At 48.6% G+C, this 24392-nt stretch overlaps 3 protein-coding genes across 4 annotated transcripts in view; 1 reads left to right on the forward strand and 2 right to left on the reverse strand.

Annotated features, from left to right (window-relative positions):
• LOC8038696 (40S ribosomal protein S23) lies at window positions 1–6192 on the reverse strand. The gene is made up of 4 exons (XM_029994970.2): window positions 6125–6192; window positions 5728–5887; window positions 2226–2346; window positions 1–175 (listed from the first exon to the last, which is right to left on the reverse strand). The coding sequence occupies exons 1-4, from the start codon at window positions 6126–6128 to the stop codon at window positions 29–31; spliced, it is 432 nt and encodes a 143-aa protein (XP_029850830.1). The 5' UTR covers window positions 6129–6192; the 3' UTR covers window positions 1–28.
• Window positions 6193–6322: 130 nt separating this feature from the next.
• On the forward strand, window positions 6323–11447 carry LOC8038695 (39S ribosomal protein L17, mitochondrial). Its single transcript, XM_040502192.2, has 4 exons — window positions 6323–6579; window positions 6650–6721; window positions 9507–9675; window positions 11308–11447. The coding sequence occupies exons 1-4, from the start codon at window positions 6388–6390 to the stop codon at window positions 11445–11447; spliced, it is 573 nt and encodes a 190-aa protein (XP_040358126.1). The 5' UTR covers window positions 6323–6387.
• Window positions 11406–24392, reverse strand: part of LOC8038698 (transcription factor sma-9) — a 36756-nt gene continuing 23769 nt past the window's right edge. For both annotated transcript variants that reach the window (XM_042292114.1, XM_042292113.1), the window contains exons 5-8: window positions 21691–22529; window positions 20104–20848; window positions 18644–18865; window positions 11406–11688 (exon numbers count right to left, since the gene is read on the reverse strand). In XM_042292114.1, the coding sequence (XP_042148048.1) occupies window positions 11569–11688; window positions 18644–18865; window positions 20104–20848; window positions 21691–22529 (1926 nt within the window). In that variant the 3' untranslated portion in view covers window positions 11406–11568. The remainder of the gene's footprint in view (window positions 11689–18643; window positions 18866–20103; window positions 20849–21690; window positions 22530–24392) is intronic.

Consider the following 24392-nt stretch of genomic DNA (forward strand, 5'->3'; position numbering starts at 1 on the left):
TCGGATGAGAGGGGATGTTTATTGGGGCCTATGAGCGAGGGCGCTCCTTCTTCTCCTTGTAGAGGGCCAGCAGGGAGACGTTGGCCACTTTGACCACCTTGAAGCGCACGCCGGGAATGTCTCCTACGGCGTGGCCCTTACGGCCGAATCCTGCCACCAGCACCTCGTCATTCTCCTGAAACACACATACCAGTCTCTCAGTGCCCTGCACAACACGATGCCAAGGCTGACCAATCAACCGCCGGTTTTTATCTTGCAGTTGAAAACTGTAATCGCAACTATTACGTTCACCTCGAGAACTGTAGCAAGTTGGGCTCCTAGCACACTGTTAGTCCCCTTTGTGCGCCGCATTAAGATATATGTTGCTGCATCTTAGACTAGCCTTGTTTTAGCTTGCCAAGACATCGTTGCCATCATTTCTTCCTCCAACAAGCAAATCTTGCGAGAACCACTTTGAGCGCGAGTAATGCGTAAAGCTCACATTGATCTCGACGTGACGACCGTAGTGTGACGGCATCTCCTCAACCAGAGCTCCTCCCGAGCCTCCAAAATTTGGTACTTGATTATAGGACTAAAACTTTAATGCGGCCTTAGCGTCCCATTCACACAAACGCATTGTGCGGTGTACCAGGGTCAAGACCCTTTGGGTGGTCTAGAGAAATATATTTGAAATACCTTGGCTGTACTCTTTCTGGGATGCTATTTATTACGTCTAAATTCAAAAGAGCTATTGAGATAACTTCAATAGACCCCCTTCAAAAGCTACTCGAGCAACATTGATGCACCATTCCTTGGGCACGAAGCGATAAGAGTCGTCACCAAATGGTGACACAGCACCCGTTTTTCATGCAAGCCAAACCACCCTCTACGGTGGTTTGGCTACGGTGAAAGCAAGTTAAAAAATTATGAAGGCTCACCGCACGCTGACAAAGAAAAGGGAGCACAAAATGTGTACTGCACAAACCATGCTCCGTGGTGTTTAGGCTAGATAATCTTTTACGATATATTTCGTCATTTATTGATTTTATTTATTTAGCACTCACGCAAAAGCTCTTGCCAGAAGGCTAGCTTTCAAATAAAATCAATTACACTTCCAGACCAGCTGCGCTAGTAGCTCAGTAGCTATAGTATCCAACCGCCAGGGATGGACACATACTTCAAAAAGTATTCGGGAATACAAATACTGACACATGTATTTTAAGGCACAAAATACAGACACTAAGATACATTTGTCTTTTATACAAGACATTCTCAAGATACTTAAAAAAAAAAAAAAAAAAGGAAAAGTATTTTGAAATACAGATACTTATTAAAATACATTTGTTCCCAAACGGAACTACGTGGGGAGGGCGTAGTTCGTGGCGAATGCAAGTGACAATTTATTCTTGTGCTCCACTCTTTGTCATTTTATGCCCTTCCCCTTACCGCACTAATAATATAAAAAAAAAAAAAAAAAAAAGCCACGTTTGGTGAGTGACATAGTTGCTGAACAGTAAAGACTGCGTGTCATGCTTGACAAAAAGGCGCTCACACAAAATGAGCCCTGTTTTGCCGTAAGGATGCACCTCAAACTGTCGCCTTATATGTTTCTCAGTCACCGATTGGGCAGGAGATCGAACTATAGGGGGCGCTCTGACCCGTTTGTTTTCCCCATGCTCGGTGTTTACTCAACACAAGGCCTGTGCACATGCCGACAGGCCTTATGGGCATGTGCATGTCATCTTCTACAATACAGCGCGGGGCACAGTTTAATGTAAAAAATACTAACAATCGACGAAGCGACGTTAAGTGCCGGATCTATTCTCAGAAAATGCAAGCTTGACCCACTTCGGCTTTTGTGCTGAGCTGGGACCGGGCATGCTGCATTGTTCATGCAGGCCGTAGTGGAAACAAAAGAGCCCCTCCTCCCCCTCACCGGAGAACACGAACTCCAGCCGAACGCTGACGCCGCGTTCGGTTATGTCGGCAGAGCGCTGAGTCATTGTATTCGTCGTCCCCATCCGTGTAGTTGTAAAGTTAACCGCTTGGGGCGTCACGGTCTGTCCTCCTCCCCAATAGTGCAAGGAGATTTGACAACAGGGGCCCTAATTTGGACCCTTGGCGAAAACCTCAGCAGCTATGATTGGCCAACACCAAGGCCAAGTGTGGCCTTAGCTAATCACAGCTGCCAGATTTCTCGTCAACTTCTTTTGCCAAGTCAAGTGTCTAGATTAGGGCATACTTGCCTCAATGTAGTTGAGACAGCCGTCGCGGGGCACGAAGGCTGTGATCTTCTTGCCGTTCTTGATGAGCTGGACTCGGACGCACTTGCGGATGGCCGAGTTGGGCTGCTTGGCTTCCACGCCTCTGAGGATACAGTGGAGTCCCGTCAACCTCGGCCCCATTTCAACAGCACACAATCACACGTAACAGTCTACCTCCAATTCCTTTGTCGACGCTTTGTCACACTGCCTCAGGCAACACCTTCGCCCAGTTGATCTGTTTAGCACCGAACCTTTTGACGGTCGTCGCTGTACATGTACAGCGGTGATTAGACATTTGAGCAAATGCTTGCTCCGCGCGCCTAAACGCACGTTTGCTGTTTGACAGGTTCTTGACAAACTTTATTTAAAGTTTTGAAATCGGAAACTCTGCGCCCGCGATACGCGCAGGATGGTCGCTTCGCATGTCGGCTGCTCTGCCAGTAGTGGCCATTAGAGCACTGGTTTTTCCGATTCAGGCTTTTAACACTTCTCCAGGTTGAATGAACAGGATGAGAGCTTACCACCCGATGAAGAAGCTCCATAAAGTACTATCACAATCAATGAGCATGAAGTGACCCGCAGTACTATCAGTGCCCCCTGTTGATTTATCGACATTGCACATGCATCATATTGTTACCGGAGGTATCAGAATAATAGTCTAGAAGTGCATATTATTTACTTTGCGAGAGTCTTGCCACCAGAGCAAAGGGCCGCAAATCAACAGATGCAAGAAGTTAGCACAAGCATAGGCAATCTCCCTGGAACCATAAAACCCATAGTTATTATAATGTCCGCTAGAGGTTCAATTGGCGCAAGTGTGCTGTTGCAAATTGAAGCAACCAGTCGGAAATTGACTTCCAGTAATGTACTGGGCGTTTCAAGGAGCGGCCAGGCTCTTTAAATCGACCGCAGAATTCAGTTTCTTGACCTATCGCGCTACGAATTTATGCAGCTTCTGCCCACAGATGGTGCATTTTTTTTTTGTTGTAATATTTGCAAAGAACGAACTTACCTGAGGAAAAAGTAAAGAGAGAAAAAGGCTTAGCTCCTATGGAAACGCAGCGAAGCCGCCGGTCTTCAACCCATACGGCGGCGTTTCGCACGGGAGACAAGAGATGGCACAAGCGGTCGCGACGCCAACTGCCGCCTACGAACGAGCATACAGCGCCAAAAGCCGGCGTCTTTAGCAGACAATTTGTTCGATTAAAAAGTGGCACGCGTCCCGCAGGCAGCGACAGTCGCAGCAAAACAGGTGCGTTAACAAAAGGGAGCTGCTGTTCCTCGTCTGCTAAAGACGCCGGCTCCCGGCGCCGTATGCCCGTTCGTTGGCGTTGTGACCGCTTGCGCCATCTCCTGCCTCCCGTGCGAAACGGCGCCCTACTGTTTGAAGACCGGTGGCTTCACTGCGTTTCCATAGGAGCTAAGCCTTTTCCTTTCTTCACTTGTTCCTCGGGTAAGTTCGCTCTTTGCAAATTTTACAAAAAAGAATGCACAATCTGTGGGCAACGCTGTACAAAGTCGGAATGCAATAGGTTGAGAAACCGAATTTTGCGGTCGATTTAAAGAGCCTGGCCGCTCCTTGAAACAGCCAGTATATCCATGGGAAAAAGCGAGCGCATATTCTCCCTGCACAGAATTATAAGAGCAAATATCACGAATAATCCTTATATACTACGTAGACTGAAACATTTCTGTCACGCAGACGAAAAATTTGGTGCAGTTACGGCAATTATATAAAATTCACGGCATTAAAAACGGTGCTAAAACAACTTTGTACATGTATTTATGTGCACTGTCTGATACCGTAAGTGCAAACAGGGCATAGACGCTTTCCAGCACGGGGAATATACATGTCAAATGAATGATGGACACGTGGAAAAGCAAGGGAGACGGCAAGAACTATGCAGTAACACTGGTTACGTAACTCCTTGTGCATGCAGACAATCAAAACAAATCGAAGGCCATGTAATGTAGTCCGATTTGCAATAAATAAGTCTTGCTTTATTTTTCTTTCTGCTACTGAATATGTGCGAAGATGCTCGATTTGCATTCAAAACATCACCTGCACACTCGAAATCTTTGAAAATGGAGAGAAGCCAGAGAACAGGTGACAGATAAAAGCTGCCCGGCATAGCAAATAATACAGACACCTTTCGAACGTTTTTAACCACTCGTAAAGATGCCCGACTAGGTAAATTTCATTAGTGACAGGACTTGCACATTAGCAATACGTAAGCACCACCGGAATGCTGGCAAACCTTGAAAACACTCTACATTTCTTTTGATTGTTACTTTGCTTAGAATCGTTGCTCGCTTTTACATACCTGCTATGGAACAGAGGTTTGGGTCCGAAATATAGCCAAGTTTAACCTTATTCACTGGTAAAGAAAAATGATGTAACTAAAGAAATTATGCCTTACAATGTTAATAAAGACGCACATTATTCGGTATGGCCCAAATAACAAGTTACTTGTGTTATTTTCATGGCGAAGAGAGAAAATGCACGCACGTTTTCCCATAGGAATACACAGGAGCACACAGAATAGACTGGTTGCTGTCTGCTTCAACTTGCACCCAGAAGTCGTGTAGCCACTAGCGCCAGTTGAACCTCTAGTGTACATTATAACAACTCTATGGTAAATGCCAAGCAACATAAATCAATCGCAAACTTTCAAGCAGAGCTCAACTTGGCTTCGAGCTATTTTCTCGTGAAAACCTATCGCCCACTTAACAGCTCCAACGCACCTGTCTTTCAGTATTCGGGTGACACATCAAAATGTCGAGAGTGCCGATGAAGGAATGGCAACGCATAGTTGATCTGCGCCCGGGAGGATGCTTATTTGGAGGGGGCTATAGCAGGTATGACAGGGTGGCCATTAGCAACAGTAAATGAGGTAATTCAGAAATACAAGAATAAGACTCCTTGAGGACGCGCCACACAACAGGCACCCTGGAGCAACAATGGTCGAACAGGATCACCAGCTCGTTGGAGCTGTAGCTGCAAACCATTTCTAGGTTCCCCGAGGCCAAACAGTGCGCCTCAGATTCGCCGAGGAAAGGCTGGCAAGCTGCATAGCAGCCCAGAAACCGCTCCTCGGCGATTCGAACAAGCAGGACCAGCTTGATTTGCCAGGGACGCGGTGCTGTTGGAACCGGCGGGGCCAACAGTTTCGCGTGTGGCGGCCAGCATGATGCCGGGGCGAATAGCTTATTCCTGTATCCCTATTCAGCGTCAGCTCTTTCAACAACAGTGAGCGAGAGCACCGAAAATTGTTTTTACGGCTAAAAAGACTGCTGAACATAGCCACCAGCAAAGGCTGTCCGAGTTGAGGGTGGCGATGAAAGACCGTATGCAAGGGACATTCTGCAGATCGCTGAAAGCGCCTTGGACGGGCCGGCAACCTCGTTCGCAGGACGGCCGACGCAAGCAGCACTCGCGATCGGGGAATCTTCATTTACGGAGCAAAGTAGAGGGAGTACTCACACTTTCTCGAGCACGATGCCCTTGGCGTGCGAGGCGCCTCCGAAAGGGTTGGCCTTCCACCGGGTGCCCAGGTGGGCCTTCTTGTAGTCCTTGTCGTGCCACCGCTGCTCGCGGCGGTGGCTGCGGTGCTTCCTGGCCGTGCGCAATCCGCGAGGCTTGCCTGCAACCAAGACGCCCTGGTTCGTCAGACACGTCTTGGCACGTGGAGGCTAGTCGCCATCTTGGTCAAACAGTCGGCTCAACTCTACTGCTGTGTACCGATGAACATTTCTCAGTCGTCTGAGACCTCTCCATGGATATAAGAACAGGATACCCTTAAATCTGACTCTTCTACTAAATTCAGAGCTGCCGTAATGCCTGTTTTGTGTAAATTTCTCGAGACAATGAGAGCGCTTACCCATGCTGGCGACTTCTTGCCGGAATAAAAGAAGGAAAGGACCGCACTAACGGCGGGTTCGAAGCTCGTGAACCTTGTAACGAAAGTAAAGCTATTGAAAAATATGTATAAGCGTAAAAATAATGTTTTATTATTTTCAATTACATGTATTTTAAAATTAATTTCAAATAATTATTTATTTGGTGCGAAGCAGTGGGGTAGTGGCTCCAGTGACTCCAAAACTATCCAATGCAATCCAAAGCACCACGGCACCAGTATTCAGCATGGCTGATATTTCGCGTCTAATCCCAAAATTGCGAATTAATATTACACATCGGCATAGGAACCTTTCGAACCCGAAAGGTCCGCTGGGCCGCATCGACAAGATTCGGAAGACGGTCACCGCTCTACTGAAGCACGAGAGGATCGAGCTAAACCATGTGCGAGCGGGCGAGGCACGGGGCTACGCCGAAAGGGTAAGGGAGATGGAAAGGCGCCGGAGCTCGAAAAACGTCTTCCCGGTGTTCACGGCGTGCTCCGTTCCAGCTGATCGCGGACGCCATTCGCTACGGAGACCAGCATCGACGGACCATGGAACTGGCCGACTTTTGGATACACGTAAGCGTGTCGTGCTGATCGAAACTTCGGTCTTCGGTCTCTGTCCTGTTTGAAAACGAACCGCTGCTTCTCTGCTTTGTTTGTTCTAGCCTTTTGAGGGAGAACCGCCGGATATGCTGCGTTTAGAAACACCAACCCTCTCTCTGTTTTGCCTATTTGCACTCTCGAAGGAGTAGCCTGTCAGGCTACTCTCTTCGTCCTTGAGTGGTGCTATGCGGAGCGCAAGTATCGTCTGCTACTTTTGCCGGGGTTGTGGTGACGTCAGAGAGGCGCCGAGCTCTGATTGAAGAATAGGTAGACCTCAAAGCAAGCCGCCTTGAGTTCTACCCACTATCCTTCAATCAGAGCTCGGCGTTCTGAAGTCACCACAACCTTGCAAACGAGTCAGACGAACTTGCGCTTCGCATTAGCCCCGACCGATTGGAGCGCTGCCATCGCTCGATGGCTAGGTGGCGTAAGCTACCGCCCGATCCAAAGGGCTCAGCCGTATTCATCCATCCATCCAGGTGACGTAGTGACCAATATCACGTGACGGGGCAGATATTTTCTCCGCTTTGCTGTGTCAATACATAAATTGACAAAGTAGTTGTTTTTCAATTGCATCACTAAACAACACAACACTTGTACAGCTAAAAAAGTGCCTACCTAAACTATTCCAGTCTCTTATGGCTGAAGAAAAAAATCAGTGTTTGAAACTGTTATTATTGGAAGAAATACTCAACGAGTGTGTCGCTATGTTTATGTCTAGTGGCTTTCGCTTCCGATAGCTTAACATACTTGTTTTTATCTATTTTCAATGCATCGTTTAAAAGGAGCAACATAAATTTTAGTCGACTAAGTCTTACACAATCACCAATAGTCAATAAACCAGCTTTCTTTAGTAGTTCTGTTGGGGAATCGAAACGACTGTATTTGTGGTAAACAAATCTGATTGCCTTTCTCTGGACACTTTCTGTATTACTTATATTAAGGGCTCTGTGTTTTCCGATAAATCCAAAAAAACTCAGAAAAACACCCGCCGGTAAAATTTCTGTCAATTCGGAATTCGGAATTCCGAAGCCCCCCCCCCCCCCCCCCCTCCTCCCCCAAATAATGAAAAAAAGTTTTTATTTTTAACAATTTGGGCAGCGCAGGATTAATGGTCCTGGGAAAATGACACCCTAATTAAAAAATGACACCCCATTTTGTAGATGTCGCATTCTGGTGAATTCGAGGACATTGTTGTTTATTTGCGGTCCGAATGTTCTATGCACGGAACCTTCTACGTCGATTGTTTCAGAAGTCCGTACGTGCACAAAAGGAGCTCCGCGTGGCGAGCCCCAGTCAGTCTTGCCCCAGCGCTTGATCATGCTGTTACGCCGCCATCGACGCCTGCGACGCTAGCCTTATTTCTATTTAGTTTTGGGCACAAGCTCGCCCCCATTAAACGTTTAGTTTCCGCAGTCATTTATCGCCTCATCAATTGTCATCATTCGTGACACTATAGATCGATCCTTTGTGTTCTCCACTTCAACCCAAGATTTTCGAAAATGGACTTTCACTTCCTTTTGGTGCTCCTTACCGAGCGGAAACTTTGAGTGGTCGCACTATGATGAAATGAGGGAACTCTGAGCTCATTGCACACCGTCATCGAGCTTCGACAATAATGTTCTTTTTTTCACGCTCAAGCTTAGCAAGAAGGTTGAGTAAAAGAAAAAAAGGGTCTTTGCTTTGGACCGAGTCTTTCTGCCTAGCCAATCCAAGTTCATTCGGCAAGCTTTAGGATGTGCCCAACGTGCACAGCAGCAATGTTACAAAGAAATTTGACAGACACAGGCAGATTTGGGAACGCCACAATCGTGGCATGGCATCGTTTTGCCAGAAAATTGAACGGCATTCTAGATAGTGGGATCAAGGAACAACGCAAGCACACTAACAAAAACAGTAACCATCCTGTAGCAGGCGGCAGGTTCACCCCAGAAGAGCATTTCCTCATGTTAGATACCCGAAACAAAGTTTCCCCGTTGTTGTTGCTTTGCTGAGCTTGTCTCAACACTGATGCCATCCTCTTGGCCTTTCAGACTCTCTGTTGACCCCTCGCCGACAGGTTGCAACCCGTACGGTGCTAGCTCGGATAATTACACCCTCGTGCACAACTCTCAGGCCGACTTAAGACGGTGCAATTTTTCCGGAAATATTGGGGTTGCCGGCGAGCAGCACGAATCGCCAGGGTTGAGTGCGACTCTGAATGGGTGAGCAACTCCAAGGACTTGGAGATGTTTGAAGCAACAGCAGCCAAGGAGGGCTGCAATGTGACCCCTCTGTAATGGTGCTGACTGAACACTTGGTTCTGGTTTGCTACAGATTTCCAACATTATGGTTTCAGAGATCAGACACCGCATTTTCTGGCGTATAAGTCGCTGTTTTTTTTCGTAAATTTCTGTCGGCGCACTCTATACAATGGTGCGACCGATATGCATTCTTTTTCCTATAAGCGCGGGTCTTAACCCTTTCAAACGCCGCTCCCCATTTATTTGAAGAAATTTTCTTCACAATCTTTCTTTGCAAAAAATATTTTCGCAAATTTATTTTTACAAACTGGTTGTCAGACATGGTGTATAGAATTCCGCTAATATTGTTGAAACGACTCACTATGTAATATAGTCCCGAAAAAAAAAGAAAAAAAAAGAGAGAGCGTTTTAGATGCACACACTTGTGTACATAGCGTTTGAAAGGGTTAAGTGTACAAATGCGGGGCTTCTCGTTGGACTGGTTGATAGTGAAAGGTTGCACAACCGGGTTGTAGGAGAAGCAGCTGGTGCACAAGCTGTTCAAGGTGCTGGCGCCACGGCTGGAGTCGTGGGAAGGCCCCTACACGGCGCTGCACGTGCTGCCCACGCCGTTCAACGAGCGCTACAACCAGATGGGCTCCTTCCCCCACTACCGCCACAACTGGGTGGCCCTCGAGCTCGCAGGTCTGGGAGACGTCCTCCGCATGCTTTTGATGCCTTCCGAGCATGCTCGTGCCAGAAACTGTGCGGCGTGCACCCGACGGGACGTGCTGGACCCTTCCAAGGGTTTCTTAACATGTCGCATTATGCCAGCTGCCCATAGGTCATATTTGCAAACCGAGAGTATGCAAATATGAATTTTTCAAAAGAAAACGACGGGGCTGCGTTTCTGCTGTGCTGTGCTGCAGACTATGTCGAAATGCAATGCCATTTTGACGTTCTTCACAAGAGGGCTAAATTCATCCAATGCAATCGTTCCCTCGCAGTTCTCCTATTGGCACGACGAACATGCCGAGCCCTGGTGGGGTGCCGCCTCTGTTTGGCAATGTCCTCTTTGGTCAGCTCCTTTCTCCCGGGAGGCATTGTGACGACTTGGAAAGAAGTGGCATTTAAAAGAAACTTTTAAAACAAAGTGCCGTTATGGGCCGATTTTCAAGTAATAGAGAGCAGCGAAGAACATGATGAAAAATCACGCACAAAGAGATAAGGGCAAAAGAGAAAGGAACAGAAAACACAGACAGGTGCATACTCACAGCTCTGGTATAATAGATGAAGAAAAGGATGAAGCGAGACTCATGACGCGAGTCTTGCATCATCATCCTTTTTTCGTTTTTCACCTTCATCTTGCTTCACCTTTTCTATCAGAGTTGTCACTACGTGCCTGTCTGTGTTCCTTCCTCTTTTGTCCTTGTCGCTTTGTGCACGATTTTTCATCATGTTCAACACTTACCAACTTGACTTGACATCGTAGTGTCATGTGACCACATAGTTTGACGTCAAGTGTCGCACTCCAGGTACTTCGCCAGTGTCGAGTGACACGGTAACTTAATGTCGCAGTGACACCGACGTCTGGTTGCGACATGAGTGCAGGGTCGGTGGCATGCGACTGCTGTGAGCTAAATTTAGTGGAAAAACATGATGTGTCACACTATAACCCTTTAAAGTCTGCATGCTGCACAACTCGCACTTCACACATTAGATCATGGTGATTATTATTAATTTCTTTTTCTGTTAAAAAGATTTAAGTAAACCTTCTTTTTTTTCCTTTGAAATCATCAAATAGCATGCAACGTGCACTTCTGTCCTTTTGCATTAAAGCAGAGAGCTTCATTGGAGAAGTTCATCGCAAATAGGTCGGGCAATGAGGCAAAAGAAACAGAGGACACATACAGCTCGTGGAAGGGTCGAGATAGCAAATGCGGATGCGATAGCTCAAACTTAAAACAGACTTGGAATGACGTAAAGGTTCAGCTGTCATGTGTAATAGAAATAACAAAAGGGCCAGCCATGCATGTTCGGTCGCTTTTTAAAGCAAGAACACGACGGAACAACTCTTTGGCACAGACGGCACATTTTGCCATGGTGGTGCCCTAAGTGATTGCAAAATGTGGCCAGTGGCCGCATTCCAAAATTAACTCGATCTCCCTCCCGAGTAAAAGAAAACCTACACGTGTCCAGCCGTGCTCCATCTTTGTTATCGCGCGACACAACTTGCGGGAGTAATTTGGAGCAGAGCCATTGACATGTCTGCATGTCGGAATGCAAAGTCGAGAGCCTCGGGCAGACCACTGACCGCAGCCCGCCCTTTCTTACCAGGCCACCCGTACCCCCCAATCCCCGGGCGCACGCCGTCCAACCGCCACTCGCTGGTGAACGTGCTGCTCTCGGAGGCCAAGCGGGAGATGAGCCAGCAGTCGCAAGAGGGCGTCTTTATTGGTCAACCAAGCAGTCTCTAACAAACTAACAAACCAACGTATGTACAAGCCGGGGGTGGCGAAGGGTGGGGGCGTGGGGCCCTATGTACATGTATGGACAGCACCGGGTGATGGGGGGGGGTCCCCCATTGTTTTTCTTCCTTCAGAGGACCGCCTCCGGGTGGGAACAGCGTCTGTGATTGGCCAGCAGGGGCGCCGAGGTGAAGCCTGCGTCGCACCGGTCGCAGACGTACGGCCGGGGTTGGGTGTGTGTCACCAGGTGCTGCACAGGGGGGAGAGTTGTTGGAAGTCCGCCCCGTGCTAGCTCCATGGGGCGTGGGCCAAGCACCCTTGAGGGTGTTTCGCCCACACTAGGGTAAAAGCAAATGTACTTTTTTTACTTCTGCTCGAGTGCATAAAGCCTTCCCTTCTACACTACCCTGACAGGGTGGGAGAGGACGCCGAGAGTACTATAGTCTTTGGAGAAAACCAACGTTGGGTACCACCAAAGCCGCCTGTATACTCTGTGCCTGTCAGAAGCGCGCCTCGAGGCCGTCGTGTTTCCTCCTTTCCCTCACTCACCCCCTCCTCTCCTATCGCCCGTGTCAGCCGCGAGACGGCGTCACGCACGTTGGGGATCGGCGTCGTTCGGCAGCGGCGTGAGTGGAGCTGCGTGTTGCGTCGGGTTCTTCCCGTCGGAAAGCCTTGCGTTCACGCCTAGAAAAGCGTGTTGTTTTCTCCTCCCGATCGTTCTCCGCTCTGCTGCTTTTCTTGTTGGCCAAGAGTTAGAATCTGATGCCCGTTCTGCTTTTCTACGTCCATTGAAAACATACTGCTCGAGCCAATAAATAAAACATTGCCTTTTGAATTATGAACTATTGAATTCAAACCCATGCATAATTGAGGGATAAATAGAGCAATTTAAAATATTCCAACTGCCGATTCATACACTTCTGTTTTCTGTAACAAGTGTTCAAAGAAAACAAAAAAGGGAATGCTAGAGGAATTCAGAACTACATTTGTTTTATACTTACTTTAAGCATAAAAACCTATTTAGGTCTGCCATTACTAACCCATCGCCGTAAAATCTTTCGCTTGTGTCTTTTCCATAAAATATTTCATCAAAATGCTGACCTTCGTCGTAAACTAATTATCACACCATTCTATATCTCTGCTCGCATTGATCATAGTCATAAAGTCGGTATGCCAAATTTGAAAACTCCGTTGTTTCAACATTCTTCTATTCCCCAAACATCATTAGATTGAAACCACCTTCCCGTCTCCATACCTAATATTACTGATATTGTTCTGTTTAAGAGAGTTCTTACTAACACGTGCACATTGTAATTATTATTTTGATGTCCACTCCCCTCTTCAATGTATTATTACCTTGAGGGTATTTTAAATAAATAAATAAATGAATAAATTCACTTATAGACGCATGTGCGCGTAGTTCAAAGAACCATTGCGTCATGCGCACTGCTTAAACTTCGTGATATTGGTGCGCGAAAATTCCGAAAATGACCTGTCATGTAGTTTCTCTCAACAAGTATTAACTATCGCAAGGGTTGCATGCTTTCACTTTTTAACTTCAAATTTGATTACTTGACGGCACCCGAAGATAGCGGCACGCTTCGACTTCGTTTCGTTCTGGCATATTTTTGCGGTTGTAAAAACGCAGAGCTTACACAAGAGCCTTGCTCAGAACTAAACGGAAAGAACCCGGCTCAAAAGGATGCTGTGCTAAATTACCCAAGCTTCTACACTTCGTTTCAATTTAGCTGCGAGCGAAGCCAAAGCTAGAAGCGTGAGACCAGCGCGTTTGTGTGTTTCTCTCAAGCTTGCGCGCTCGAGCAAAGCCTGAACGCACGGACCTTCCGTGTTCGCGCTTCCAGCTTTGCCTTCGCTCGCACATAAGGTGAAACGAAGTATAGGTGCATGCGGGGACTGTAAGTACGCGCGCAGCACGTGCTGGCGTCAGCACCAGTAATTTAAAAAAAAAAAAGTTCTAGATGAAATAGAATGTTGCACGCGCGTTCGTTGGTACCTTTTTTTTTTTTAATTTACTTCGAATCTTTCTTACACGCAAAGCGAGCGCATGCAGATCGTGTAGCTACACTCGCCGTACGCCCGAGGGAGCTAAAACTCGTGTTTTAAACATTTTGGCATGGCTTGCCAGTGCTTCTAAACGCGTTGCGCCTTTCGCGTCGTCTGCTACGGCGGCAACGTTGGTGGCGCCCCCACGATCGGGGGCGGCGGTGGCGCGCGACTTTTTCGACGGCGCCCGCTATTGTTCTCCCCTCCGTCTGCCAGGCACAGAGTATACAGGCGGCTTTGGTACCACACTTTGCAGTTCTCATTTTGTGCATACTGTTTTTTTTTTCCCGCACCCCTAGCACAAGAACTTAAGGTTCAGTGATATATTGGCTGCAAATGTCGACGCATACACGGGACTCCTGTGCTTTTTTCATTGCCGACTGGTGGGCACTTGTTGTAACTAGTGTGTATGTAGAATGAGCCCCTTCATTGTTTGAGGGGTTTAGGTTCTACTACATTGTATTTCTGATGTAGTCCATGCAATAAAGCAGATTTTGACAGTCAACATGGCTCCTGCACCCCTAATGACCATGTGTGTGTGTTTGCAATGACATCTTTTGTCAATATGGCTTTGACCGGCGATTTGCATATGGGCAGTAGCTGAAGCATTATGGCAACCCCTTTAACTGTGGAGTGACCACATGTAGGTGTAAGCGTTGAGTGTGACTTGTATACTTGTTGGAAGAGGAGTACAAAGGAAATTGTAAAATCTTCAGCACGGAGACGGTGGGGCCAATGCCGACACAGATCCAGAAATGAGTTGTGTCGACATTTATTCCTCCGAGATCAAAGCTGCACCAGGTGGAAAACTGCGGACAAGGAACTGGCTGAATTCTTGTAAACTCTGTGCTATTCACAGGGAGTTATCCAAGACACATGGCCCTCTGGAATCTTCAGAAACGACTGACATTCTTATGCATATTCATCTAAATGCCACCCAACTGAACGTCAGATTGTCGTCGGAACACTGGTGCACCCAACAGTGTCTGGTGACCTTTTTGGTCTCTCGTCTTGCGGATTATTTAAAGGGGAACTCGATTAAGGGACCGCTCTTCCCTCCCAGTTGCTCAGCGTCCTCACTGAATGCCTTGGCTCACTAATTAGGAGACACCAGTGAGACAATCTCTGCCAGCTTTCAGATTATAATTATTACCAATATAATTATGTCAATTTGCCCTTAGATATACTTAGCCTCTCTCCTATAAGTATGAACAGGGATGACCAGTGCTTTGGCGAGCGAGGCATCTTTGCTTGAGCGAGGCATTTTGATGAACTGTCAACATGCAATGCATGCCTGCAGAGTTGCAATCTCCAGGAATAACTTGTATAACCAGAATGGGAGTCTCGGAGACCATAGATTTCCAGTGAAAAGGAGTGGCAATCATTTTTAGGACTATCAAAATTATGGCAATGTAGTTTGTGGTAACATGAGCGCCAAACTGACGACGGCGTTCTTGTCTTCCCCTGCTATCAACAGACTGGGTGAGCAGGACAGGCCAATGTATGAAGAAAAACATCTGGAATGCAGACCTTTTTAAAATAACTCTATATATTTGGGGTGTTTTTTGGGAAGCTCACGAGACTCTTTCTTTATAGCTTCCTGATCACTGCTTTCACCGTCTGCAGTGACCGGACTGAAGCAGAGCCAACCACTGTCCACGGGTCCAACTTACAATGATGGGGAACTTGTGTAGTTTCTGGTTTTAATAACAAGAAATGGGCTCAATGTCTTTTTAAACTAAGTCCTTGTTTCTGGCTGATCAAAAGAGTGAGGAATACTTCGGTTATTGCACCCTAAAGTTAAGGCCAATAACAGCATACTAAGATTACAAAGTGCCACCCACATTAGTGATGAAAAATATTTCCAAAACGAAGTAACACTTACAATAACTTAAATTGTGATTTGATATCTTAACAGCCGATACCCCCGAAGCTAATGTCGCGGAATGTGTAAACAACCCAGTGCAGCCACACTTTTTTTTTCTTGAGGCACACTTTTGCTGGCTTTTCTTACTTATTCGGAGCCGTATATTGGGAGAGTTTGGCCAGTTTTTGATCTCGCAGCCGTAACACCCCCCCCTCCCGAGTGAGCCAATCAGCCCGCGGCGCAGAGTGCAAGGTGCGAGTGCATGCGCGTGAACTCCCGGCTGCTTTCAGCTGCGCGGGGAGGGCCGCCATTTTCATTCATTCACCCGGTGGAATGCTAGGGATCAACATGAAAATTTTGCTTCTTTCCGTCGATTTTGCTGGCTCTTGTGAGGAAATGATATATAGTGTTATTCCTCACTGGGTTAAAAAGCTAACGAATGAAGTTTTCTCGACGTTTGACCGCAAACGTTTATTTGGGTGAAAAAGAATTCTACCCGTAGCAGATGACGCATAGCCTCAATGGTGCCCAGTGCCGAAAGTGTGTTGCATCAAAATGGTGGTCGTTTCCTCTTTACTCCCTCCTTCGGCGCTCTCCCCCTTTCCTTCACTTTCCTCCTCTCCAGCATCTTCGTAGCCATGCCTAGTGGCCAGACTCTCCCCAATATACGGCCCTGACCTTATTTAAATTTGCGCGCCATCTGTCGGGCATTGTGCCAACCTCCTCCTGTAGCCTCAAACGTGGCAGCTCATGCTTGAAGCTAAGGGCAGAGTGCTGCAATGGGCTGAAAGTGATGCCGCACTACTGCCAAGTCTTGCTGTGCGATCAAGAGGAAGACCAACCAAAGGAAACGCATGGACTGCGTTGCTTTCGTTTTAATCTTGAGTGCTTACGGCAAATCTTGGAATAATTGCAGCATTTTACTGGGACTATCTGAGCAGTATAAAATGACACAACCTGCACCACCTGCTTCTATAACGGGTGCTGTAAAATTTTCTCGATTTATGGCACCCTCCATTACAATGTTGAGGGTTGGTTCACAAATTTGTGTCGGTTGCGCCCCAAACAACTGAAAGGACAGACGCTGGAACATTTGCAGCCTGAGATTGTCTTGCAACAGTTGCGTATTGTCACATCATGTGCGCCAAACGGTTTTCCCGTGGTTATGTCGCTGGTGTCGTTTTGGTAATTCTGAACGCAAAAAATGCAACTGTCTGAACGAGGCTTGCTTGTATAATCAATTTTGGAATATCCCCACATACAAAAAAAAAAAAAAATCGTAAGGGCCTCGGTGCGGCTGTTAAACTAGGCTCCACACCCACGCACTCAAGCACAGGTGTCTGGAGTCTGGAGCTCGTTCACTTTACGCGCCTAATGAACACCGCGGTCAGAATGTGATTTTGGGTTGTTTTTACGTTTAAAACAACCGCAGCCATCTCTTATCACAGACATGGATTGCAGATTTTGTTGCTGTCTTACTGCCACAACACGTTAATAAGTAACTCCAGGAATGGATGCATAGTCATGCGGAACTCATTAACCTGCATGACTGTATGGGGCTGTACATATTATGTTTTCCGCTTGCTTGCCACAATGTAGTGAATGTGAGGGTCACAACCTTTCCTACAAAGTGTGTTGGCCCTGTTTAGTTCTCCATAAGCAATTTCTTAATGATTGCAGCCATCTCATTTACTGATTCACATCGGGAGAGGACGCTCAGAGAAACAGGAGTCCACTGTAGCTCCAGAGATAAGCTAAAGCAAGGGAGAAGGTTGAGACCTGCACGGATTCAGGAGGGCTATGGCTGCATGATCCGGCAAGCGATTACTATCTCCTTCGTCCCCACTTCCTTTAACGACGCAGCAAAAGCAGTAACTATGGCCGTCAAAACCCAACAATTTAACGGTCTCCTCGTTTCACACTTAAGAATATTCGGTCAACAATGAAACTACTATGTACGGTTCGCTGTGCTGATGAAGCTGCACTTTAAGCAAATTCACCGACAGTATCCTTCTACTCTCGGAAATCCTCGCAGTAAACAGTTTTCCTACGGCGAAGGTTAAGAAACTACGGGAGCAAAGTACACGGTAAGACTCGTTGGTGACTTGGCTAGCCTTATTGCAGGGGGCGGTATCGACGCACAATGCGCAGAATGAGGGACCGTACAGGCGAGAGTCTGCCCAGTTTGGAGTCGATACGCCTGTGAAACCTAAAGCAACTCGACTATAGTCAGTTGCAGGTGAAGAAAACCAGGAAAAGCACCTCTCTGCTTGCCACGATTGGTAATTTCCTCCTCAGCATTCGCTCTGCTAATATGATGTCCTTGTGGGAGGAGCTTGTGCTGCTTTCCTTGTCTGAGTGAAACCTCAACAGACTATGCGGGGAGAAAGCAGTCTGCTTCTGCTTCAGATGTTGTGGTGACGTCAGAACAACGCCAAACTCTGACTGGCTTTGATCGACAGGATAGTGGATAGACCTTAATTTAATGCTAGATGCCTCGAGGTCTCCCCACTATTTTGTTCAATTAGCCAATAAGAGCTCGGCGTTCTGACATCATCGCAACATTTGTGCAAGAAGCAGACAAACTTGCGCTCTATACAGTTTGCGGCGGAATGCAGCCATCTAGGGTCACTAGGCAACCTGGCCCCGACATCGTCGTATTGGGACCGGGGGTCTGATTTTGGCGAAGGTGCGAGCGAGAGCATTTTTGGCTACTCATTGAAGGTGGCATCGCAGCTTGCTGCTGGGTGCGCGTAACTGACAAATGAGAAATTTTTTACTTGTTTCAAAGTCCACCATTGGGCAGTATTTTGGTGAGAACCTCTTGCCGATGCGGCGATGGCGAGATGTTTTTGATGTACTTGTCCCAAGTGGTAATTCGTGCACTGGTCGACGTCTGCTTGAGTACGACAGCGGAACAACTTGATATTTGCGAGGGAAGCGCACATTGTCAACTGCTTCCAACGTGAAATAGCAGACAATACCAATTTCAGCCCGAGTCTGATCTCACTTCATCGCGGCACTCGGTATTTAGCGGACAATCTACTTTTTTTTTTTAGTTTATTAGCAAGCGACATACTTTCTTGATCTATCTCAGTCTGCGAATGACTCTCCTTAGCAAAAGAACCCGGTTCCCTCGCTCGCGTTAATGGACAAACCGTCTGCAAACAATATCTCGCATCCCGAAAATCAGCTCTTGCTCCGAGCAAAATGTGAGCCCGGCTGGTGCAAGCCCGACGCAAAGGGTGTGACCAGCGGCGCCCCAGCGGCCCACCTGTTGCAGCTGTGCCTGTGAGGGGAAGTGCCGCTGGCAGATGGAGCAGCAGGGCTCGGCCTCCTGGTGGTCGCAGTGCAGGTGCACCTGGAGCGACTTGGCGCTCTTGAGCAGGCGGCCGCAAAGCGGGCATGGCCGCAGGGCCCCACCCTCCCAGCGCTCCTCGTGGGGAGGGGCGGGCTCCTCCGGGGAGGACACCCCGCTCATCTTTTGGGCGAGCACCTGCGGGGGAGTGGCCGGGCTCACCACCCTGCACAGTGCCTAAGGTGGCCGTGGCTAGAGTGCCCCGAGTAGGACTGCCAAAAGCAGGAGTGCCTGAAGTGTGAGTCTGAGTGAAACCAAGGCTATTGGCGTCACTCGCAGCTCTACCTCTATGAGCGCAGCAGACACATTCGAAAAGAAAGCTACATTTTCCGTGATCCAATCCCTCGCATTGCCCCCTAAACCCCCGTTCTAGAAACTTTCTTGCAGCAACTGCGACACACATTTTCTTCTCCACTTCAGAGAAAAAGTGTTTGCATACTTTTATTCTTTAAGTTGAAAAGCTGACATCAAAGCAGAAACATTCCCAACTGAAAGAAAAAGCCATGTACATAGCGTAACCAAAGTTTTGCACGGAGGTTCTGACTCCACGTTGATTTCCCAGCATTCTTATGTCTATTGTCGTTGATTCAAGGCAATGCATTAGGGCTGTGTTCCAAAAAATTGACTCAATCTCACTCTAGGGTAAAGGTTTGGTACCTCGGCATTCGAAAACCTACCCGCGTCTACCATTTCTCTATCTGTCGTGCCACGTGAGATGATCCGCGGGAGTAACTCGGATCCATTTGAGCAAGATTTGGAACACAGCCTACCGTAAAATATCGGGCAAGCGCCCACTTAAAATTTAGAGATAATCGCGAAAAAATAGGGAATGGGCACTTGTCTGGTCATCAATTTTACATATAAATGTACTGTGCATATTTTCTCAGATCTTAGAAATTTGGATATGGGCGCTTAATGTGGAATGGGCGGACGCACGGTATTTTACGGTAGGTCAGTGCTTCTCAAATGGGGGTCCGCGAAGCCCTGCCTCATCAGTTAAGCCTGACAATAAAAATTGGCTTTTTTCAGATCAAGACAAACATTCCAATTTTCGGGCGAGTTTTTTCGTGTGAATGTCAATGAGAGAAGTCTACCTCACACTAGCCCTTAGCTATATCCATTTATTAAATCATTATCATATTTAACCTATACTTCTCCCGCAACACAAACGGGGTCCTTTATCATCTCTGCCAATCCACAAATGGTCCGCGAAACATCAATGGTTGAGAACCACTGCACTAGGTACTTGACAATGGAGACACTGAAAGGGGTCAAGAAAGATTTTTACCACTACCCTAGAAGAATAGCACCTTGAGGGTAGAGCAATGGCCTATACTTTGCCATGGAGAAAGAAGCGCCAAGGGGGAGTCACTCACCTGCAGGCTCTCGAGGGAGTGGTCGCAGTCGGAGGTGTCGATCTCGTTGAGGTTGATCCCCGATCGCTCCATCTCGGCGTAGGTGCCGAAGGGCAGCTTGCCCAGGCACTCCAGCTTGAGGATGTGCATCTTGGAGCGCAGGTGCTTGGCCAGGTGGCCGTGGATGCGGAAGGCGATCTTGCAGTCCTCGCACTTGAAGGGCCGGGGGTTCTCCGCCGTGGGCGTGCCGAACGTCAGGTTCATGTTGAGACGGTTGTAGTGGCTCACCGAGCGCCGGTGCTTCTGCAGGTGGCCCCGGGTGCGGAAGGACACCGCGCAAGCCTCGCACCGGAAGGGCCGCTCGAAGTAGTGGATGTTGACGTGCATGCGCAGCTGGCTGGCGCGGGCGAAGCTTTTGTGGCAGATGGAGCAGCGGCCCTCCTCGGAGGCGGGCTCGCCCTCCAGGGCCAGGCGCGAGAAGGAGCGCACATTCTGCCCCGACACGATGCCACCCGGCAGGATCTCCAGGCGGCGCTGTCGGGCCGTGCTCAGGTCCATGGGGCCCTCGTCCCGGCCCAGGGAGGACATGGAATAGCGCCGGGCGGGCTCCTCGGGGGGCCCCCGCTCGTGCAGGTCCATCGAGAGCGACCGGGGCCGGTGGGGCTCGCACGGAGGCCGGGGCAGGGGCCAGGCGTGCTCCGGGGCCGCAGACAGGTGCAGCAGGCTGTGCGCTGCCTCCTGCTCTTCCGCCGCCTCCGCGCCGCTCCTGCGTGGGACGCACATCCGCCGCCTTCCTAAATCGGCTTCACGTCGCTCCGGGGTAAAGGTTTCGTACCTTGGCATTCCAAGGCATACGACTCGCGTCCGGCGTCGTTTCCTCTGCGTTATCGTGTGGTATGTCCCATGCGAATGATTCCGATCTATTACATTTGGAACGCGGCCCCTTCGACTCGCTTGGCAAATGGGCCATTGCTGCCAAACCCTTTCCGGAGGCCGACTGCAATAAGTCTATGCTGGCCACCTTTAGTTACTTTCGAACTTGGTGGATGTGATCCAGGAAACCAGTTAACTATCAGGCCATTTGCTCCGTCGAAGAGAGACAAGGACACTTAATTTTACCCTCGGAAATGGCCTACCAAACGCCCGAAGGCAGAGATAACTTTGGCCTGTTAATAAGAAAAACTCTTTTTTAGCCGAAAGAACCCAAAATGGAAACCTAACGGTAGGCTCTGAAACCAACGTCGTCATCTCTGCCAGCAGCCACACTGTGGTGCTTTGTTCTTTGCGTAAGAAAGTCTGCATATCACGTAACAGGACCAACTTTGCCTCGCATATTTAAAACCAGATTCGAACAAAAAAGGGACGACTTTTTTCGTTTAAGTTTGTGCAAAAACTAGCTTGCCCAGGGTATCTTAAAAACTTTGCTTCTCCTTTCTGTCCCCACGCTCCTTTCTGTAGTTGGTGACAGGCTGAGAACCCAGTAGACGCCTCAAATGCAAGCCTTTTGCCTTGGATAGCACATGGTTGCACGGCATATACCGTGTTCCTGTCCATAGTCAAAAAATTTGTTCCCTAAGGACCCGCCTATTGTGATCCCCAGGGGCTCACCCGTGCACGGGGCCCAGCAGCATGGGGCGACCCTCGTCGTCCTCCTCCTCCTCCTCCTCTTCCTCATCGTCCTCCTCGTCCTCGTCGTCCTCGTCATCCTCCTCATCGTCCTCGTCCTCGTCGTCCTCGTCCTCATCATCGTCCTCGTCGTCCTCCTCCGAGATCTCCCGCTGCTGCTGCTCCTGCCGCGCCAGGGTGTCTGCATCCACCTGGGTGGAGTCGTCCACCGTGGTGGGCACAGGCAGGATGCCCAGCTCCGTGCACTTCTTGTGGTGGGCCTTGGACTTCATGTGCTTGGTCAGGTTGCCCTTGGTCTTGAAGGCGAAGCAGCAGTGGTGGCACGAGAAGGGACGCAGGTCCGTGTGAGTCCGGATGTGCTTCTTCAGCATGCTGGGCTTCTTGCAGCGGATGCCACACTCCTCACACACGTACTTGCCCCGGCCACGGCCCCGCACGTACGTGTATGCCTCGTTGGACTTGAAGCCCCCTTCGAAGATCCGCACCCGCTTGGGGGACGTCCCATGGGGAATCCCCGGGGGAACCGCCTCCTTGGGGTTGTCCTGGGACGCCTCTACCTCCGGAGGCCTCTCCTGGAAGCTGTCCTGGACCACCTCCTGCATCGGTTCCTGGTAAGGCTCCGGCATCGCCTCCCGGTTTGGCTCCTGAATCGGCTCATGAATCGGCTCTTGGGAGGTCTCTTGGATCCTCTCTTGGATGTCTACGATCATATCTTGGCTCCTCCGCTCCCGAGTCCCACCTTCGGCGCCAGCCAGAATCCCGGCTTGGTCCCCCCCTTGAGAACTTGTGTCCTGGACGGACCACTGCGGAACCTCCGGCGCCTGCACCGGAAATCAATCTGAGAGCAGCCCACTATGAACAGCATCCTCAGTGTAAAGCACTGTGCACGGCATCCTCGTTCGCTTCGTTCCAACCCTTTGTTGCCCAGTCTTGGGTTTTCAAAATGCTGAAGGTAGATCAAGTTGTTTGTCTTTGATGCTATTTTTTACACTCACTCATATTCAACCTTTGATTCTCTTTCGAAAAAGAGAAACCCATAAACACCTCGACATTACGCACCTCAATTTGGTGGGATTTGCCCGCTTGTTAATGACCTACATGCTCGCACGAATGGTTTTCTTTGTTTCATGTCTTCCGCTTGTGTGCGTGCCATCTGCCACACATACACAACTTGGCATGTGCAGCAGTTGCAGTGGTGCCATTTTATAAAGAATTGCGTTACAAGCAATGCGGAAGTATACATTACTATTCAGACACTCTACTATAGTCATTAGTTTAAAGAAATCAAGGCAGGAATGCTATGGAACTTTTTTCAGTAAACTTGCGCGCACGCATGCACCCTTCCCCTATACTTCCTTCCCGCCGTTGTAGGCCTGCTGAGACAGTCCCATATTAGAGGTTCATACCGTTCCTCCCCTTATTTTATCTGAATAAAGCCAAATGTCCCGTTTTCATGGGAACTTGTGAAACCATGCGAGTGGAAAAAAACAAAAAATGCATACTCGTGACAGTGGATTAGAATAAACATACCGTAGAATACCATGCATCCGCCCATTCACACTAAGTGCCCATTCCCAAATTTGTAAGAGCTGAGAAAATATACACAGTACAGTATAGACCACTTACAACGTAACCGCTTATAGTGCAGAACCAAGTATAACGCAGCTTTTTTAAACCACCGGTTCGCCTCCCATAGAACTCTATGTATTTACATACCGCTTAAAATGCAGGCGCGCGAAGGGAAATACCGGTTATAGTGCGGTTTTTGGAACAGCCCGCCGACCGCGCCGACGCGCAGCGAGCACGCTTTCCTGTGCGACACTAGATAATGGCACGAGCCGCAAGCGGCACTCGCAGGGCCAGGAGGTTGCTCGAAGAAGCGGGGAGAAGCCAAGAGAGAGGCTTCAGTTGAGATAACGACGGAGAGAAGCACGCACGCGTCGTTCACGTGCGTGCGTCCCTCCACTGCGTTGGAAACAAACAACCGCAACGACAGACCAATCGCAGGTCAAGGGAAAGTGTTCGCGTGTGTCGCATGCCGGTCGCGGGCCGGCTGCTTCTATTCGCGAACATGGCGTCGGTTGTGATCGTCGACTTAGACGGCGTGGTGGGAGCTCATCGTTCCGCGTAAAAGCGCTATCCTTGACTGTGAATTTTCGTTGCGTGTCGCTATGATAACCCAGCACGTAATAGAAGGGAAGATCCACCTACTCGTGCGGCGATGTTGTGGCGGCACTCTCAGACGGCAAAAACGCCCGTGTCGTCGTGTTTGTTTAATTCGACTACAGTGGTGTTTTCTAAGCATTTGTGTTTTCGAACATCGCCCGGATTTCTTATTTGGAGCATTTCATGCCTGTGCTCAAGTTGAAGGTATTACTGGCGCATACCGTATAAAGGATGCAAATTTTCACGCGTTTTCATCGCCGGAGAAAAGTGATTAGGATTAGCCATCCTGAACGCTCACAATGTCCGTCCGCAACCCGCGACGCCGTTAAAAGGCTGCGCCAGGCAAAAGTCACTCATTTCTTTCAAAATGTGTGACACACTTGAGAGAGAAGTGTACTAGCCTGGTGAAATAAAGACTTTCCTCAAACTAAGCTTTATTTTTCATCTAACATAAAATAACTTCTTTTACGAAGGTAAGTTGTCTGATGGCATGTATTTTGGCCTGAAAAAATGATGTT

This window comes from Ixodes scapularis, unplaced genomic scaffold, assembly GCF_016920785.2.
Source record: "Ixodes scapularis isolate PalLabHiFi unplaced genomic scaffold, ASM1692078v2 PGA_scaffold2__306_contigs__length_199485367, whole genome shotgun sequence".
NCBI lineage: Eukaryota > Metazoa > Arthropoda > Arachnida > Ixodida > Ixodidae > Ixodes > Ixodes scapularis.

Bases quoted from the DNA above. Each gene is read 5' to 3' on its own strand.
- LOC8038695 (XM_040502192.2), top strand. From the start codon at position 6,388: ATGGCTGATATTTCGCGTCTAATCCCAAAATTGCGAATTAATATTACA. The intron at 6,580-6,649 runs GTAAGGGAGATG...GCTCCGTTCCAG, and splicing joins CACGGGGCTACGCCGAAAGG to CTGATCGCGGACGCCATTCG. The intron at 6,722-9,506 runs GTAAGCGTGTCG...ACCGGGTTGTAG, and splicing joins TGGCCGACTTTTGGATACAC to GAGAAGCAGCTGGTGCACAA.
- LOC8038696 (XM_029994970.2), bottom strand. The intron at 2,347-5,727 runs GTGAGTACTCCC...CTGTATCCTCAG, and splicing joins GGCATCGTGCTCGAGAAAGT to AGGCGTGGAAGCCAAGCAGC. The intron at 176-2,225 runs GCAAGTATGCCC...TGTGTGTTTCAG, and splicing joins GCTGTCTCAACTACATTGAG to GAGAATGACGAGGTGCTGGT.